This window comes from Carassius gibelio, chromosome A22 (assembly GCF_023724105.1).
Source record: "Carassius gibelio isolate Cgi1373 ecotype wild population from Czech Republic chromosome A22, carGib1.2-hapl.c, whole genome shotgun sequence".
NCBI classification, from domain to species: Eukaryota; Metazoa; Chordata; class Actinopteri; order Cypriniformes; family Cyprinidae; genus Carassius; species Carassius gibelio.
Genome location: NC_068392.1, coordinates 14,511,067 through 14,529,199, shown reverse-complemented (window position 1 = coordinate 14,529,199; position 18,133 = coordinate 14,511,067). Strand labels below are relative to the sequence as shown.

General features: G+C 43.0%; 2 protein-coding genes across 4 annotated transcripts in view; both read left to right on the top strand.

Annotated features, from left to right (window-relative positions):
* Nucleotides 1–18,133, top strand: part of LOC127942648 (adhesion G-protein coupled receptor G7-like) — a 92,454-nt gene that overhangs the window by 14,986 nt on the left and 59,335 nt on the right. For all 3 annotated transcript variants that reach the window (XR_008149365.1, XM_052538504.1, XM_052538503.1), the window contains exons 9-11: nt 16,294–16,452; nt 16,580–16,692; nt 16,773–17,110. Coding sequence is in view for 2 of the 3 variants with exons in the window: in XM_052538504.1 (XP_052394464.1) it covers nt 16,294–16,452; nt 16,580–16,692; nt 16,773–17,110 (610 nt within the window). In the remaining variant the exon portion in view is untranslated. The remainder of the gene's footprint in view (nt 1–16,293; nt 16,453–16,579; nt 16,693–16,772; nt 17,111–18,133) is intronic.
* LOC127942477 (adhesion G-protein coupled receptor G7-like) overlaps nt 1–18,133 on the top strand; it is a 163,515-nt gene that overhangs the window by 126,338 nt on the left and 19,044 nt on the right. The gene's annotated exons all lie outside the window — the stretch shown is intronic.

Below are 18,133 nucleotides of genomic sequence, written 5' to 3'. Positions count from 1 at the left end.
TTAGGAGGGACCATCCTGGTGGTGGTGGGATGGTTGGAGGGGAAGAACATCCTGTGGTGGTAAGGGAGATGGAGAGAAGATGCTTGTTATTGGTGAGGGAGGAGCCCATCTTGGTGGTGGAGGGGTGGGTGGTGGTGAGTGAAGCCTTCAGCATCTGCAAACTCAGACAAGTGTAAGCACAGGTTCTTTTATACTTCTATTATTAGAACGTGATTGGACAATTGAGAAGGTAATAGGTGACGCTAACAATTGAGTCTTCCTGGCAGAACTTATGCTAAAGCTTCCATTTCTACCAGAAAGACTCAGAGAAGATATTGTAACAATTCATCCATTTATTTATGACCCAGCAAGCTATATGGTTGTATTTGGCGTAGGTCCCATCCGTAAATAGCTGTCCGAGGGTATGGATTCAGTATTTCCTGCCTGAAGATGAAGGCAGGGGTGCTGCCGACCCCCCAAAACTAGTGGAAGAATAATTCTATTGGAATGGAGCCTACCCCCAGAAATGGAAAATTAATATACTTGCCAGCTGTCTACCTTGACGTACCTAAAATAAAATAAAAATAAAATAATTAGCAAAGAACAAGCATGATAGACATGAAAACTTCAATACTCGTGGTTTATAATAGGGTTCCATTTATTAATTAAAATACAATTTAAATATATATAAACATTATTATTATTTATTTATTGATTATTTTATTTTATTTTTTTAACATGTAACGAGCCACGCTGAGCCACACATAGACTAGGCCACGCTGAGCCACACATAGACTAGGCCACGCTGAGCCACACATAGACTAGGCCACGCTGAGCCACACATAGACAAGGCCACGCTGAGCCACACATAGACTAGGGCACGCTGAGCCACACATAGACAAGGCCACGCTGAGCCACACATAGACAAGGCCACGCTGAGCCACACATAGACAAGGCCACGCTAAGCCACACAAAGACAAGGCCACGCTGAGCCACACATAGACTAGGCCACGCTGAGCCACACATAGACTAAGCCGTGCTGAGCTACACATAGACAAGGCCACACTTGAGCCACACACAGACGAGTGGCATGAATTATGAAAACTGTACTATGACAGATAGATAGAGCACCACCACCAGTAGTTGCATAGGAATTTACGTGAATTATTATTGCAGAGCTTGCTGAGCATCGAGGATGGTCTTAAGGTCAGGTTTTATGTAAGACTCGAATGCGGAGGAAGACCATCTTCCCAGGATCTTAATAGCTGCTGTAGGAATGCAGCGTTCGGCTGCTGTAGTAGCTGCTCCTATCCTAAATGAGTGTCCAGTATACAGGGAAGAGGATAGGCTACAGTTTTTAAGGATGGAAACTAGATGAGATCTGAACCAGGTTTTAGAAAGAGGAGCTCCATTAGAGAATGAGAATAGGGGTGAGTGATCTGAGGATCTAGGGCAAATTTTGAGGAATCTAATCATAGATGAGAAGGGACAGAAATTATTGCTTATTTTGGATATTGTTATGGAAACACCAGAACCAGAAGAGTCATTTTTAGATTGTTTAAGAAAAAGTGTAAAGAAGTGTCACGCTGTCAGTCTCTGTTTTCCCGGGTGTTCCCTGAGTCAACGGTGTCAACGCCTGAGTCGCCAGTCAAGGTGCCACCGACTCTCCATCATAGAGGGTGGAGGAGACAGGCGTCTACCGTTCCTCAAGACCCAGAGAACGTTCCCGGGCGGGCTGCTGCCGTCCAGGAGGCCGTTCCGGAGGCCGAGGCGGTGACCAATGCTGTTCCGGAGGCCAAGGCGGTGCCCGAGGCTGTTCCCGAGGAGATGCTCGATGCTGTTCCGGAGGCCGAGGCGGTGCCCGAGGCCGTTCCCAATGTGGTGACCAAGGCAGTGCCCACTGCTGTTCCGGAGGCCGAGGCGGTGCCCGCTGCTGTTCCGGAGGCCGAGGCGGTGACCAAGGCAGTTCCCGAGGAGATGCTCGATGCTGTTCCGGAGGCCGAGGCGGTGCCCGCTGCTGCTCTGGAGGCCGAGGCGGTGCCCGCTGCTGTTCCGGAGGCCGAGGTGGTGACCAAGGCAGTTCCCGAGGAGATGCTCGATGCTGTTCCGGAGGCCGATGCGGTGCCCGCTGCTTTTCCGGAGGCCGAGGCAGTGTCTTAGGCAGTTCCCGAGGAGATGCCCGCTGCTTTTCCTGAGGCCGAGGCGGTGCCCACTGCTGTTCCAGAGGCCGAGGCGGTGCCCGCTGCTGTTCCGGAGGCCGAGGCGGTGACCAAGGCAGTTCCCGAAGAGATGCCCGCTGCTGTTCCGGAGGCGGAGGCGGTGCCCGCTGCCGTTCCGGAGGCCGAGGCGGTGACCGAGGTAGTGCCCGAGGCCGTTCCAGAGGCGTTGCCCGAAGCAGAGGCGTCTCACGTCTCCACAGGCACTCCTAAGTCTAGTCAGGTGCCCATTGACTGTCCAGAGTTGAGTCAGTTCTCGGTTGACCCTCTAGAGTCGAGTCAGGTGTTCATGGACCCTCTAGAGTCAGGGTTAGTCACCGTTGACCTTCCAGTATCAGGGTTAGTTAGCGTTGACCCTCCAGAGTCAGGGCTAGTTCCTGCTGACCATCCAGAGTCGAGTTATGTTCCAGTTGTTCCTCCTGAATCAAGTCTGATTTCTATCGACCTTCCAGAGTCTAGTCAGGTTCCGGTTGACCCTCCAGAGTCGAGTCAGGTGTTCGTGGACCCTCCAGAATCAGGGCTAGTTACCGTTGACCCTCCTGAATCAGGGCTAGTTCCTGTTGACCTTCCAGGGTCGAGTCAGGTTCCCGTGAACCCTCCAGAGTCAGGGCTAGTCACTGATGACCTTCCAGAGTCCGGACTAGATACCATGGTCTTTCCAGAGACAAGGCTAGTCACCGGTGATCTTCGAGGACTGAGTCAAGTCACTGGTGATCTTCATCCTCCCATTGGGCCGACCACTAAGACGTGGTGGTTTTCCGCTCCACCCTGGGGGACTCTGGCCTTGACCACGAGGACGTGGTGGTCTTCCGCTCCGCCCTGGGGGGGCTTCTGCCTTGACCACATGGGTGTGATGGCCCTCTGTTCTGCCCGGATGGGCATCACTTGATGTCCTCCATGTACCCATGTTTTTGTGTTTTTGTTTTCATTTGTTTTTCTATTTATCTCCTTCTTTGGACCTGGCCCTCCATCCCTCCCCTTCATCCTCCGCCGGTCCACCACCCTCCGGGACTCCTTGTTTTGTGTTACACTTTCCTGCCTCTGCCTTTCTATTCCCTCTGGTTGTTCCGTCTCTGTTTTTTCCATTTTACCTGGTTGTCCTGTCTTTGTCTCTCCATTCTACCTGGCTCTCTGTCTGTCCATCCTTCTGGTTCTCCTGTCCCTGTATTCTGACCCTCCGTCCCTCCCCCTAGTCCGCCACCGCTTCACCTCCCTCCTACCTCTTTTTCCTGTTGTGTTTTCCGGGGTTTCAGGTGGAGCATCTGGGAGCTGCTCCGTAGGGGAGGGGGTAATGTCACGCTGTCAGTCTCTGTTTTCCTGGGTGTTCCCTAGTGAGCTCACTTCTCCTTAGGCACTTCACCATAGGCACTTTAATTCCTCTAGTCTGGTCATGTCTTCACAGTAATTGCACTCCAATTAAATCGCACAGGTGTTGACAATCCTTTGTCATTAGTCTCCCTATATAGAGCTGTCCTTCTCTGTTGTCTGTATGGAGTCCTTACCTTATGTGTGAATTGTTCTCGTCTCCCGAGACTTCCCCTTACCTTCTCGCTTCCTCCGAGTTCCCGTTTCATCCGGTTTCCTCTTTTGTTTTGGTTTTGTTTGTCTCCCATGACTGTTTATTTTGTATTTACCTTTTTGTTACAATAAACCATACTTGCATTTGGATCCTACCCTCTCCTTGTGTTTCTCCTAAACCCAACCGTCACAAGAAGTTAGGAGAGAAGTGTAAGTCAGATATACAGAGACCACGGACAGGATCAAAACATTTAGATGCTGAAGTGTATTCATCTGGGCGCATAAATCCATAGAAAGCAGTTAAGAACACTGCTTCTAGCAGAATATTAGAGTATATGGAAAAAAGCCCATTGCGTAGGGAAAGGATTAATCTTTGCAGCAGAGGCAGAGAGAAAGGCAACCTTTTATCGGGGGAATTCGTAGAGGATTTAACGAAGCCTTTGAGCAGTAATCGAACGGAAGAATCAGTGAAGAGACTTGGAAAATCGGGATTAAAATATTTAGCATAAAATTTAATCCCAGCGAGCAATCTGTGAATTGAGGAAATTTTTAAATTGCGATTTTCGAAATTAAAAACAAGGAACGGGCAAACAGTGGTAACCAGAATAGGAAATAAAGGAATCTGGAAGGAATAGAAAAACAATAGAAAAGAAGACCAAGCTGAAGTGTAAGCTTTGAAAGTTGAAGGAGCAACTCCTTTAGACATATTGTGACACTTGGTAAATGAAACAGGAGGCAAAAGCGAGTAAACAGAGTTTATTGTACAAGATGTGATGATGGAAGGTTGGAGAGTGACACAGGAACATCGATGGCAGCACAGACTGGTGAGTTGGTGAGTTGAGTGCGCTGGTAGGGATGACGGTGGTGGTAGATCCGAGTGAGGTGACGATAATCCGTGTGTGAAGGTAGTAATCCAGAGCGAACCGAAACAGGAGACAAAGCAAGGCAGGAACACGAGAAACAGACATCTAACACAGAGGACCTCAAACAACGATCTGACAAACAAGAGACGAAAGACAGGGTGTTAAATAGGCAGCTGGTATGAGATGCACCTGCCGCTGATCAGACGATCAGCGGCAACACCCACATGAAACAATCAACATGACGTAACATGAATACAGCTGCATTCATGAACCGTGACACATATAATGCCTAGCTGATCTTTGCAAATCGTCTAATTTAACATAGTTGCTGATAGGGGAGGGCAGGGTGTTGGTTCTGTATTGGCTGAAGGGCAAAGCCGTCTGAACGTCTGAAAACGAAAGCGGGAGAGCGTGTCAACAGTGGCTTCGTTATCGCAAAACAGCAAAATGCGTTTCCTTGACCACGCTGAACCCCAGATTACACTAGCAACTACTAGAGGATAAATCTCGTAGAGCGCAGAAGACACAGGACCTGATTCTTTCTTAGGGAATTCATTTGGCCACTTCTCTGCGAACCATTGCCCTCGAAAAAACCCACCAAAGCCGATAGATGGGGCAGCATCGGTAAATAAATGAAGGTCTGCGGAGGATTCAAAGGCGTCATTGTAAAAGAAAGAAATACCGTTTAATCATTAAGCAACTGAGTCCAAAATTTTATATCGGGGAGACATCCGTCATCTAACTGGATCGGATAGCTTAATTTTTGGATGGAATGGGCCATAGTTAACAGCCGAGAAATAAATGTTCTGCCTTGTGGTATGATGCTCATAGCGAAATTGAGGTGATCGAGCAGAGAGAGCATGTCTCGTTTCGTGACGCAGCGTAGAGAGGAAAAAGATTCCAGAAACGACCTGATCCTTAGGAGTTTCTCTTGTGGCATGGAAGCTTGCATTTTGACTGTGTCAAGGGAAATGCCTAAGAATTCTAACGAAGTAGAAGGGCCTAATGTTTTTTCGGCAGAGAGTGGAACACCGACATCGCTAAATATTTGTTTAAGGATGGAAGATTGTGAAGATGGAAAGTCGACTAGCAAAAAATCGTCTAGTAAATGCAAATGAAAGTAAGCTTACAGACGTTCAGTAGAATCCAACACAGAGCTTCTGAGAGACTGTTGAAAATATGCGGGTTACTTCTACAACCGAACGTGAGCCTCACAGCGAAGTAGAATTTTGAGTTCCATTTCACTCCAAAATACGGCCAATCAGATGGGTGAATTGGCATAGTTTTAAAAGCGTTGGTAATGTCAGCTTTGGCTAACCAAGCACCAGGACCAGCTAATTTAATTAACTGGATGGCGTTATCCACCGTAGCGTAATGAAAATGTACATTTTAAAATTACATTTATTCATTTAGCAGACGCTTTTATCCAAAGCGACTTACAGTGCATTCAGGCTATCAGTTTTTACCTATCATGTGTTCCCGGGGAATCAAACCCCCAACCTTGCGCTAGCTTGTTTGCTAATGCAACGCTCTACCAGTTGAGCTACAGGTGATGAAGAGAAATGAAGAGAAAAAGGTGTTAGGGGAGAAAAAGGAAGAGAAGAGAAAAAGGTGTTAGGGGAATGTTTTCGTTAACGCTAGCTACGTTGGAGGAATGTGGGGAAGACATCAAAGATTAGACGTTTTTACCGGAATATTTGCGAGTTGCGATGCCGATGGCATTAATCCGAAATGGAGAAAAAGGAGGAGAAGTGAAGGGGCCGATAACATATCCTTTATTAACCTCTTTATCTAAAAGAACTGAAACCACATCAGGTTCGTGTCTAGCAGATTGCAAATTTTTTGCAACAAAAGAGGCAGAAAGAGGAGAAAGGATACCCACCCGAAACCCTTGGGACAAACCGGTGATTAAATAATCAACAAATACCAGATCGGGGTGAGAAGAGAGGTAGCTTGAAAGGTTGGAAATATTAATAGGAGTAGATGGGTGTTTATTCAAAATTTTTCCGAATTAGGGCTTTCCCTCGGGGTGCAGGTTTGTACCCGCGTGGACAAACAGATTTCGGGTGTGGATCCTTGCAAACACTACAAATATGATCAAATTTGCAATTAGGGAAAGAACAAATGGCCTCATTAAATTGAAAACAAAGAGGTACGTTATTGAATTCTGCCGCAGTAGAGCGACCTCTGGAGTTTGAAGAGAGGCTTACATTTTCAGGACCTTGGACAGCAGCTGGATCGTTAGTAGCAAACGCTTTAGGGCAAAATGAAGCCTTGTCACCGTGAGCACTGCAAATGGCGCAAGTTAAGCTTTTTTGGCCTCCGAAATGTCGGACGAGCAGTTCGGTGTTGGTAACTGACCAGTCTAGTCTTGAATTAAAAAGTGAAATAAAGGAGGCAGATTTCGCTGAGAAGGACTTGTGGTACTCGTAAAATAGAGTTCCCCCGTATCTTTGACTGAAGTCCGCCATCATTGATAGATAAAGATCTAGCTCTTCCCTTCTCTCGGGGTAGGTTTGACACAGAATGTCTCTGTAAATACTGAATGCAATGACGAATTCGCCAAACGAGAGATTTTGTTGTAAACGGGGATCGGAAGTTTTAAGAAGTACTGCCACGTCACCACAGTCAACCATTTTCCTGTCGGCAGCAGGCGAAGGAAGCAGTGAGGTAGCAAGGTTGATGTCCTTACCTTGGATGATATTGCTTCTTAAATGGTTAGACACTGTTGCGGCGGCTGGTGGAACAAAACGTCTACCGAATGCTTGTGCTGGAGTTGCTGTGGAAAGGTTGAAGTTTGAGGAAGCCGGTGAAGCGGAGACATTTTGAAAAGGTGTCTGGATAGTGAGCTGAGAAGGTGGCGAGGAAGCTGAAGTCGATGGCATGCTCTGATAGTTACTAAATCCAGAAGGGGGAGGAAGAGACTGAGGAATAGCTGAGGAGTGTATTGCCAGATCTGTACTTGAGTGGGAACTGGTAAAAGAATGTTCATTTTTGATTGTAGTTCTTTGACTGTTTTGGAGAGATTTTGAACAGCAGAGATGAGATGGAAATTCATATCGGTGGATTGGATGAATTGAGGTGGAGATGGTGCTCTGGCAGGTTGTGATGTTCTTTTTGTGGGAACTGGTAAAGATGATTTAGCCGTTCTTTTCTTTCCGGTCTGTTTTTTCTGAGTTGTCGATGTTGAAGGTTTTGGAGTCATTTGGGTAGGAACTGGGGGATAGCCCAGCGTGTTATAGGCGAGAGAAAGTATGTCTTCTCTTGAGAGACCTTGGCTTATTGGTATTCCGGCATTTTCGAGAGCTTTGGATATATTTTCCGAAGAACACTGAGCCCATGGTGAAGTGCGGCACTGCAAACGCGCACTTCGGCGAGCGGTAAAAGGAGATGGCAGGACGATTTCATTGTCAGAATCGGAGTATTCGCAAATATATTGCGAGTTTTTAGACATTTTTTGGTCGGCAACTGAACGTGAGCAACTGAGTGAAGCGTTCAGCATCTGCAAACTCAGACAAGTGTAAGCACAGGTTCTTTTATACTTTTATTATTAGAACGTGATTGGACAATTGAGAAGGTAATAGGTGACGCTAACAATTGAGTCTTCCTGGCAGAACTTATTCTAAAGCTTCCAAAACCCGCTGTCCACAATCACGCCAAGCAATTTGGTCTCGGCCACTTGTTCAATGATCAAACCACCAACTAATAAATTCAAAGCAGGGGTATCTTTTAAAAGATGATTGGATCCCAACATCATACATTTACTCTTCGCAACATTAATAACTAACTTATTTTCTATGTTCCAATTTTCTATCAATTTTAATTCATTGTTTAATACATAATTATGTCTGGCAGAGTCATAATCAGAAACAAAAATAGTCAAGTCATCTGAATATGGCAGTAGTGGCACACCGCAAAACAAAAGACAAATCATTAATGAAAATAGAAAATAACAGTGCAGGTAGCTACAAAACCACAAGAAGGGGGCACCCCTTGCTACAGCACTAGTGGCAGGGCATGTGCCTGTTGATAACTTCTCTTTCATGAAGTCCAGAACTGAAGCAATCTGGCTGTTTACTGGATCTACATTCTGTACAATGTATCTAGTTGAGGAAGCCCTAGCACTTAGAATGGTCTCAATAACATCGGTGAAAGCCCTGTGTTTCTCAGTTGGTACCCATCAGGGGCCAAACATGAAGATTCCACAGTTCGGGCCTGGGATGGAATATCGTGCTCTCTGTCTGAGAAAGAAGGTCCCTCCTCTCCGGAATTGCCCATGGCGAGCCATCGAGGAGAGATATTATCTCTGAGAGCCACACTCTGTTCAGCCAACGTGGTGATATCAGCAAGAGGCAAAACCCTTGTTGGCGAACTCCGGCTAGAACTCCTGGGAGCAGAGAAACTGGAGAAATGCATACAGGAGCATTTTGGGCCATGTGTGCGCCATCATATCCAGAACCAGGGGGGGCTGGGTGACCCAGAGAGAAGTAGAGGGGACATTGCACTGTCTGTTGGGAGGCTAAGAGGTCCACCTTGTAAAATTTTTCCAAATCTGTTTAACTACTTACAGTGGGAGTTTCCTTTCCCCCGTCTGTAGTGTCTGTCTGGACAGTAAATCTGCTCCCACATAGAATGTCAAAAGCCCTGATTGACAGGAACTTGTCCTGAAACCAAAGAAAAATCTGCCTCGCTATTCTGTTCAGATTGCGTGAGCGCAGACCTCCCTGGTGATTTCTATAAGAGACTGTTGCTGTGTTGTCCACCCGTACTAGGACATGACAGCCCCTTAATTGATGGAGAAAATATTTCAGAGCCAGAAATATGGCCATCATCCCGCAGAAATTGATGTGCCAATCGAGCTGAAGACCCTCCCATTCCACTTGAGCTGGATGGCCAACAAAGACTGCTCCCCAGCCCATCAGAGTAACATCCGTCGTTAGCAGTCTGCAACGACATGGTGCCCCTAGAGCTGATGACCCTCCCATTCCCCTTGAGCTGGATGGCCAACAAAGACTGCTCCCCAGCCCATCAGGGAGGCATCCGTCGTTAGCTGTCTGCGATGACACGGTGCCCCTAGAGTGGAACCTAAGGCAAGGAACCAGGGTCTGAGCCACAGAGAAAGTGTACGAAGAATGCGGCGCATCACTTTTAGTTGTTTTTGAGGATTGGCTATTGGATGAAATCCTCTGGCTTTTAGCCACAACTGAAACGGTCTCATGTGCAACAGCCCCAGAGGAATCACCATAGATGCTGAAGCCATGAAACCTAACATCATTTGGTACTGATGAACAGTGCGATCTTGGTCTAGCTTGACCTCGCTCATGGTCTGCCGAATGGTCTCGATTCGAGCGGGAGACAGCTGTGCCCAAAACAAAGAGACAAATCTGTGGCTCGACGAAGCTCAGCGAACACTTCCTTGTGCACCTAGAGCCACTAGCTTGGTGCCCTGACCTGCAGCTTGGTAAGTCCAAGAGGTATATCATCCCCCTCGTGAACTGAAGAAGCACTGGAGCGCGCTTCGAGATCATGAGAAGGGATGCGTGGATCAGGTGATGCAGCAAGCGAAAGGGACGGACCCATCGCTCGTTGGTCAATGCAGATCCCTACGAGAGCCCCATGATGACAATGTGGGTGCGGTCTGGGAATAGTTCAGACGAGAGCAAAGCATTTTCTTGAAAGTGAACAGTTCACAATGCTCGCACTCGCCTTTCTCTACAGCCAGAACCACGTGCTCTTCCCCAACAAACAAAACAGTAATAATGTGTGTATCCAGTTAAGACATGGAAAGGGATCATCCTAACGAAGATCTGTAGCAGATGAAAGAATTTTCCTGACGCACACATGCACATAATTATCTGAAGACAAAAGACCGGTTGATGCACCTGTGGCTTATATATTTATAGCCCCGTGTTGCAGGCACGCTCCGATGATGTCATCAACCGAGGGTATATTACCTCCGGGTCAATTCTATCGACGTGTTACACACATTATTCACAGCTGGTCACTATTAAGACATTTCCCAATGCGCTGAGCAGTGCAGTAACAAATGTAGCTTTAGAAAGGGAACTGTGTAACTCTTCCATAGAGGGGAGGGGACAGCCAACTACCTTCTGGGCAGTGGTAATGATCCTCAGTCTTATTTTGAAGCGGGACTATTGTAGCAGACTTCAAGCAGAGTGGTAAAGTGGCCTGGGACAGGGACTGGTTAAAGAACCAATGGTAAAGACCCCAGCCAGCTGATCCACGCATTCCCTCAACACTCATCCGGGGATGCCATCAGGTCCTGCAGCAATTGTCAGGTTGATTTTCCTCAATGTGCATCTCACCTCATGCTCCCGTACTGTTGTTTACCCCTTTCCACACCTCCCTATAGTTCCCTATAGAAGCAATCCTCCATCTTCCTCCTGTGTGTAGCCTGACAGTTCTGAATGTGGTAGAAACACTCTTTCTTAGGGGGATATAAGCTGGAAATAAAAGCAGGGACATGTGGTCTGACTGGCCCAGATGTGCTAATTGCTTAGCCCTGAAGCCCTGCTTAATGTTTGAATAGACCGTATCAAGTATATTTGCTCCTCTAGTAGCACATTCAATGTGCTGATTGAATTTAGGGAGCACTAGCTTTAAATCTGCATGATTAAAGTCCCCTGCAACAATGTGAATATTCTGCTGACTTACATTTTATCATGTGAAAGTCCAAGAGCCAAGCTAAAATTAGCATCCGGTGGTATATAGATAGCAGTTATCAAAACAACAGTAAATTCAAGATGAAGATAAATGGCCCTGTATTTAGTTTTCATAAAATCCAAGTCTGGGGAGCATTGAATTCAATTTCAATTCAAGTTTATTTGTATAGCGCTTTTGACAAAACAAATCGTTACAAAGCAACTTTACAGAAAATTATGTTTCTACAATATTTAGTAGTAGCTAGTAGTTTGTGCACATTTGACAGGATTTTAGAAAAAAATAAAAATAATAATAATAATTCAAGACGTAGTCAGCTAGACAATGAACTATCAATATTATTAATTAAGTTATTATATGATTCAGTCACACATTTAGCAATAATTGTTAGTTCTGTTTGTTGATTCAGGGTTAGCATCATCTGGGGTCCTCTGAGGGGTCAGCATCATCTCTTCTCAGGTGTTCTGGATCCAGACTGGAGCTTGTGTAAATCCTAGGCGAAACATAGAAACAAAATACAGACATCATTAGCATAGCTGCTGATCCAACAAAGTAAAATTAGTTTAACCCAAGCTAATGAATAAAAATGCACCTGTGATCAGATGCAACTACACTCACAATTAAAAAGATACATTATTTGAATGCTTGGTGAAAGAGATGTGTTTTTAATCTAGATTTAAACAGAGAGAGTGTGTCCGAACCCCGAACATTATAAGGAAGGCTATTCCAGAGTTTGGGAGCCAAATGTGAGAAAGCTCTACCTCCTTTAGTGGACTTTGCTATCCTAGGAACGTTTTTTGACCTTAGGGTGCGTGATGGGTTGTAACGTGGTAGAAGGCTAGTTAGGTACGCAGGACCTAAACCATTTAGGGCCTTATAGGTAAGTAATGATAATTTGTAACTGATACAGAACTTAATAGGTAGCCAGTGCAGAGACTGTAAAATTGGGGTAATATGATCATATTTTCTTGACCTCATAAGGACTCTAGCTGCTGCATTTTGGACTACCTGTAGCTTGTTTATTGACGAAGCAGGACAACCACCTAGAAGTGCATTACAATAGTCCAGTCTAGAGGTCATGAATGCATGAACTAGCTTTTCTGCATCAGAAACAGATAACATGTTTCGTAGCTTGGCAATAATTCTAAGATGGAAGAATGCAGTTTTTGTAACATTGGAAATATGATTTTCAAAAGACAAATTGCTGTCTAATATAACACCCAGATTTCTGACTGTAGAGGAAGTAACAGCACATCCGTCTAGTTGCAGATTGTAATCTACAAGATTCTGTGTAGTGTTTTTTGGTCCAATAATTAGTATCTCTGTCTTATCTGAATTTAATTGGAGAAAATTATTTTACATTTTTAACACACTCTGTTAGCTTAGATAATTGGGAAGTTTCATCTGGTCTCGTTGAGATATATAGCTGAGTATCATCAGCATAACAGTGGAAGCTAATTCCGTATTTTCTAATAATATTACCAAGGGGCAACTTGTATATTGAAAATAGAAGGGGACCTAGGACGGATCCTTGTGGCACTCCATATTTTACTGATGATAAATGAGATGACTCCCCATTTAAGTAAACAAAATGGTAGCGATCGGACAGGTAGGATCTAAACCATCTTAGAGCCTGCCCTTGAATACCTGTATAGTTTTGTAATCGATCTATGAGTATGTCATGATCTATGGTGTCGAACGCAGCACTAAGGTCAAGTAAGACTAGAAATGAGATGCAGCCTTGGTCTGACGCAAGGAGCAGGTCATTTCTAATTTTAACAAGTGCAGTTTCTGTGCTATGGTGGGGCCTAAAACCTGACTGAAATTCTTCATACAGATCATTTTTATGCAGGAAGGTGCTCAATTGAGCAGACACAACTTTTTCTAAAATTTTAGACATAAATGGAAGATTTGAAATAGGCCTATAATTTGCCAGTACACTAGGATCTAGTTTTGGTTTCTTAATAAGAGGCTTGAATGGTTTTGGGACGTGACCTAAAGATAACGACGAGTTAATGATATTGAGAAGCGGTTCTTCGGCTACAGGTAACAGCTCTTTCAGTAATTTAGTGGGTACGGGATCTAATAAACATGTTGTTGGTTTAGATACAGTGATAAGTTGATTTAGCTCTTCCTGTCCTATGGTTGTAAAGCATTGCAGTTTATCTTTGGGTGCGATGGATGAAGCTGAAGTGTTAGATGATGTAGAATCTACATTCGCTATTGTATTTCTAATGTTATCTATTTTATCAGTGAAGAAATTCATAAAGTCATTACTATTTAACGTTGGTGGAATATTTGAATCAGGTGGCGTCTGGTAATTTGTTAACTTAGCCACTGTGCTAAATAAAAACCTTGGATTGTTTTGGTTATTTTCAATGAGTTTGTGTATATGCTCTGCCCTAGCAGTTTTTAAACCCTGTCTATAGCTGGACATACTGTTTTTCCATGCAATTCTAAAAACTTCTAAGTTAGTTTTTCTCCATTTGCGTTCAAGACTACGAGTTACTTTCTTGAGAGAGTGAGTATTACTGTTATACCATGGTATACTTTTTTCAATTTGATCGGGGCAACAGCTTCTAATGTATTCGAGAAAATAGTGCCCATGTTGTCAGTAATTTCGTCTAATTCATGTGTATTTTTGGGTACAAATAGCAGTTGAGATAGATCAGGCAGGTTATTTGCGAATCTTTCTTTGGTGGCTGGAACAATAGTTCTGCCCAGACGGTATCGCTGCGACATATAGTTAATATCAGTTATACGCAGCATGCACGATACAAGGAAATGGTCTGTAATATCATCACTTTGAGGTACAATATCTATAGCAGTAAGATCGATTCCATGCGATATAATTAAATCTAGTGTATGATTAAAACGATGAGTGGGCCCGGTGACATTTTCAACGTGAATATTAAAATCTCCCATGATTAGTGTCTTATCAACTTTAACTAGAAGGTCTGAGAGGAAATCTGCAAATTCTTTTAGGAATTCTGTATACGGCCCTGGTGGTCTATACACAGTAGCCAGAGCAAGAGATACATTAGATTTCTTTTGCATGTCTGACAGAGTAACATTTGGCAGAAGTATTTCAAAAGAGTTTAACCTGTATCCTGTTTTCTGGGTAACATTGAGAATATCACTATATATTGTTGCAACACCCCCGCCACGACCAGTCTGACGGGGCTCATGCTTATAACAGTAGTTTGGTGGAGTAGACTCATTTAGACCAAAATAATCATTTGGTTTTAGCCAGGTTTCAGTCAAGCAGAGTAAATCAAAACTATTATCTGTGATCATTTCATTTACAAAAACTGCTTTTGGTGTGAGTGATCTAATATTTATGAGCCCAAACTTTAAATTTGATTGACATTGACTATTAACATTGACTATTTACATTTCGTGTTTACGTTTGGTGTTAGTGCACCAATTGTTTTTCACAAAAATGCATAACTGCCCTCCTCTGCTCTTACCAGAGTCTCTGGTCCTGTCATAGCGATGCACTGTGTGGCCTGCTAGCTCAATAACTGTATCTGGAATAGATGAAGTGAATTTGTCTATTGAAATGATTAAATGCAGCAATCCTTAACAATGTTGAACGATGCAACGAGTAGTTTCAGGTCATTCATCTTGTTAGCGAGGGATCTCACATTAATAAGGAAAATAATTGTGGCCGCTTCCATAGTCTCACTAACATGCCGGCTCTGTAGCCTCGCATTTGCCTCCTCTCCCTGCGGAGAGGGTAATCCACAGAGAGCCCGGGCACTTAGCGATATCTGCCAGGATATCTTGAGAGCGGAGAAACTTGGCCGTAATTGCTTGCTCACTATGTGATCCTATTTCCAGCATATTTTGTCTACTGTAGATGTTATTTTCTCGACATGAAAACGTCAGGACAGATAACAATATAAACACAAACAACATAGGCCCAATCCCAATTCTATTTTATACCCCTACCCTTTCCCCTAAATATTCCCCTAAGGATTGGGACACCACTACCACGACATCACATGCCATCATTCGTCATCTAACTCTTACAATACACACATATACTGGTGTGCATTAAAGCCTTTATCGTTCTATATTAATGAGCTGCTTACTGACACACACATATCGGAAATCGTGCAGCTCACACATCCAGGAGAAAATAAACTTGTCAAAGCTGCCCCATGACTTTTATTAAATACAGATTAAATACTGAATCGCTACATTATATTTTCCAGTGACGAGAGGATACAATCACTGTTTTAAAGTAAACTCACTCTAAAAAGATAAACGCACAGACGCGATTACACGCAACTTCCATTTCTCTCTCTCTCTCTCTCTCTCTCTCTCTCTCTCTCTCTCTCTCTCTCTTTCTCTCTCAAATAGGGCAATATTTTAGAAAATGGTTTAGCGATTTCTAATTATTGGGAGGATTAGCCCCCATCAATGTCTACGGCTGTTATCTCCCCGATCAGACATATGCTGTGGCACTATCATGCAGTCTGTAATGATATGATGTTAGCAAATATTAGCGATTTTTTTTTTTTCAAACGTTTCATTGAGTAACATGACCATTAATATGAACTCACAATTGAATGTAACATAAAACAAATGATTACTTTTCGTTAAAATCTTTATTAATGCTAAAAATGCTTATATTTATGTGTCTTTTTGTTCGCTGTAGCAAGCCATGTTTCCGAGATAATTCATACCCCTTCGTTTGAAGTGTGGTCCCGAAAAATCTTCGTTTGAAGGGTTATCTGGCCCTTCCCCTTTCTCCTTCCCCTCCAACCAAAAGACAATCGAGACAGAGGAAAGGGGTAGGGCTAAGGGGTAGGATTGGGATTGGGCCATAATAGAGCAAATCTTTTTTTATGTGAAGCAAAGCTAACTTTATAAACTAACCTCAAGAAACAATATAAAAATCTGCATTCCATGACCCCTTTAAGAGTGTATAAAACTAAAATGTGATGTTCCTCATTATCAAAAAAATACATCGACACAGATCTGTAAAAGTATGATGTTGATAAATGAATACATCTTTGAACTTTCAGAACGATTCAACAATGTCCCTCAATGACTTTGCCTGCGTGTCTTGGAGTTACAGTAAAAAGGACTGGATCACTGATGGTTGCACTAAAATTGAGAATCACTCGGGAGATGCAGTTTGCAGCTGTAAAAAACAAAAAAATGCTAACTTTGCTATTCTGATGGTAAGATATATTTATATCATAATGCAAGTGCCATTTATATTAGAGTTAAATGGATAAGTAGAGTCTATGATGCTGTAAATTAAAACCATTTTCACTAGAATCTAATGCGGGTTTCATTTTTCTGCAGGCATTTGATATCAACTATCAATATTCTGAAGAGTTGAATGGGATCAGCATCACCGGCTGTGTTCTGTCTGTTCTGGGTCTGTCTGTAACAGCATTGTACCAAATCAAAACCAGGTATAGGTATAAACTGATGGCATACAGCTTTTTTGCAGTGGTGAAGCAGTAATTTTTTCATATTCATACATATGCCACAGGAAGTCAAGAGGAGGCAGCCCTACTCTGCTAGTGGTGAACATCTGCTTGAGTATGATGGTTTTCTACCTTCTCTTCATCCTCGGCATAAACAACCCTGTCAAACATATTGTCCAAAATGTTACAAATATATCTGGCGAGAATATAGTTCCTAAGTCTGATCACCACAAGTACTCAGATCAGGGACCTTGTACGGCAATTACAGCTCTGCTTCAGTACTTCCTGCTGGCTACGTTCACTTGGAACACTCTGTACGGCATTAATTTGTTCCTGATCTTAAGAAACTCACTGTCTGGAACACCTCCATGGTTTCCATGGGTCGCCATGGCTGTTGGATGGGGTAGGATACACTGAACATGCACAAAACACCTATGTGTTATTTAATTTATGACAAACTTCTTAGTAAAGGTGTTCAAACAGGTTACAGTATGGGTTAAAATAACATATGGCTAAATGTATTAAATGGTATAAATATTCACATTTGTATTGCTGTTATGCCAGTGTTGTGTGTAGTCCGATACAGTGCAAGTGTGGTCCGATTCATGATCAAATGACTCTTATGAGCTGGTTCTTTTAAATGATAATGCAAAAAAAAACAAAAAAAACAACAACAAAAAACTCACCAGCTGAAGAGCTATCGGTCTTCAAATTACAAAATTGTGTCCATTATTTAAGTAAAAGATGAGGCACTAAATAATTTCGCTCCCATTACTTAGGCCAAACTAAAACAAGATTTAGCTAAATCACTGAAACTGGAAATAAATGGATAAATAATAAACTCAAGTTCTCCCATTATAATCAACAAAGTACACACAATGTAAATAAAAGCATTAATTGATTGACAACTTCAGTGATTTTAAAGGGAGCCTTCTTTACTTGCTTTCATACAATTTAAGTAAAACTCCAAAAAAAAAAAAAAAAAAAAAAAAAAATTGCACCCATATTTAAATGCAGGAGTCTATTCTATTCCTTAAAATATTAAGAGTGCAAGATTTGTGTCGCGCATGATGCTGAGTGCGACGCACAACATTTATTCATATTTGTCTACATATTTTTTCTTCATTACAAATGTTTTTGGGTTTTATTTTTGTATCATTGCATGTAAAAATATTTAAACTTTGTAACGCATATGCAAAATGTGAAACTGTCCTCTTATAATTAATTGTACACTTAACTTTACCTGCTTTGTATCTTTTTTTATTTAATGTAAAAGAGATTTATTAAAACAATCAAAATCAACTAATTGGAGCAGCATCAGCCGTTAGATCGTTTAAAAATGTCAAATAGCCTTCAATTTACATGTTATAACTTTACGTCTCTACTGTAGCCTTATGAAGATTTATTTTTAATCTGGATCCTATAC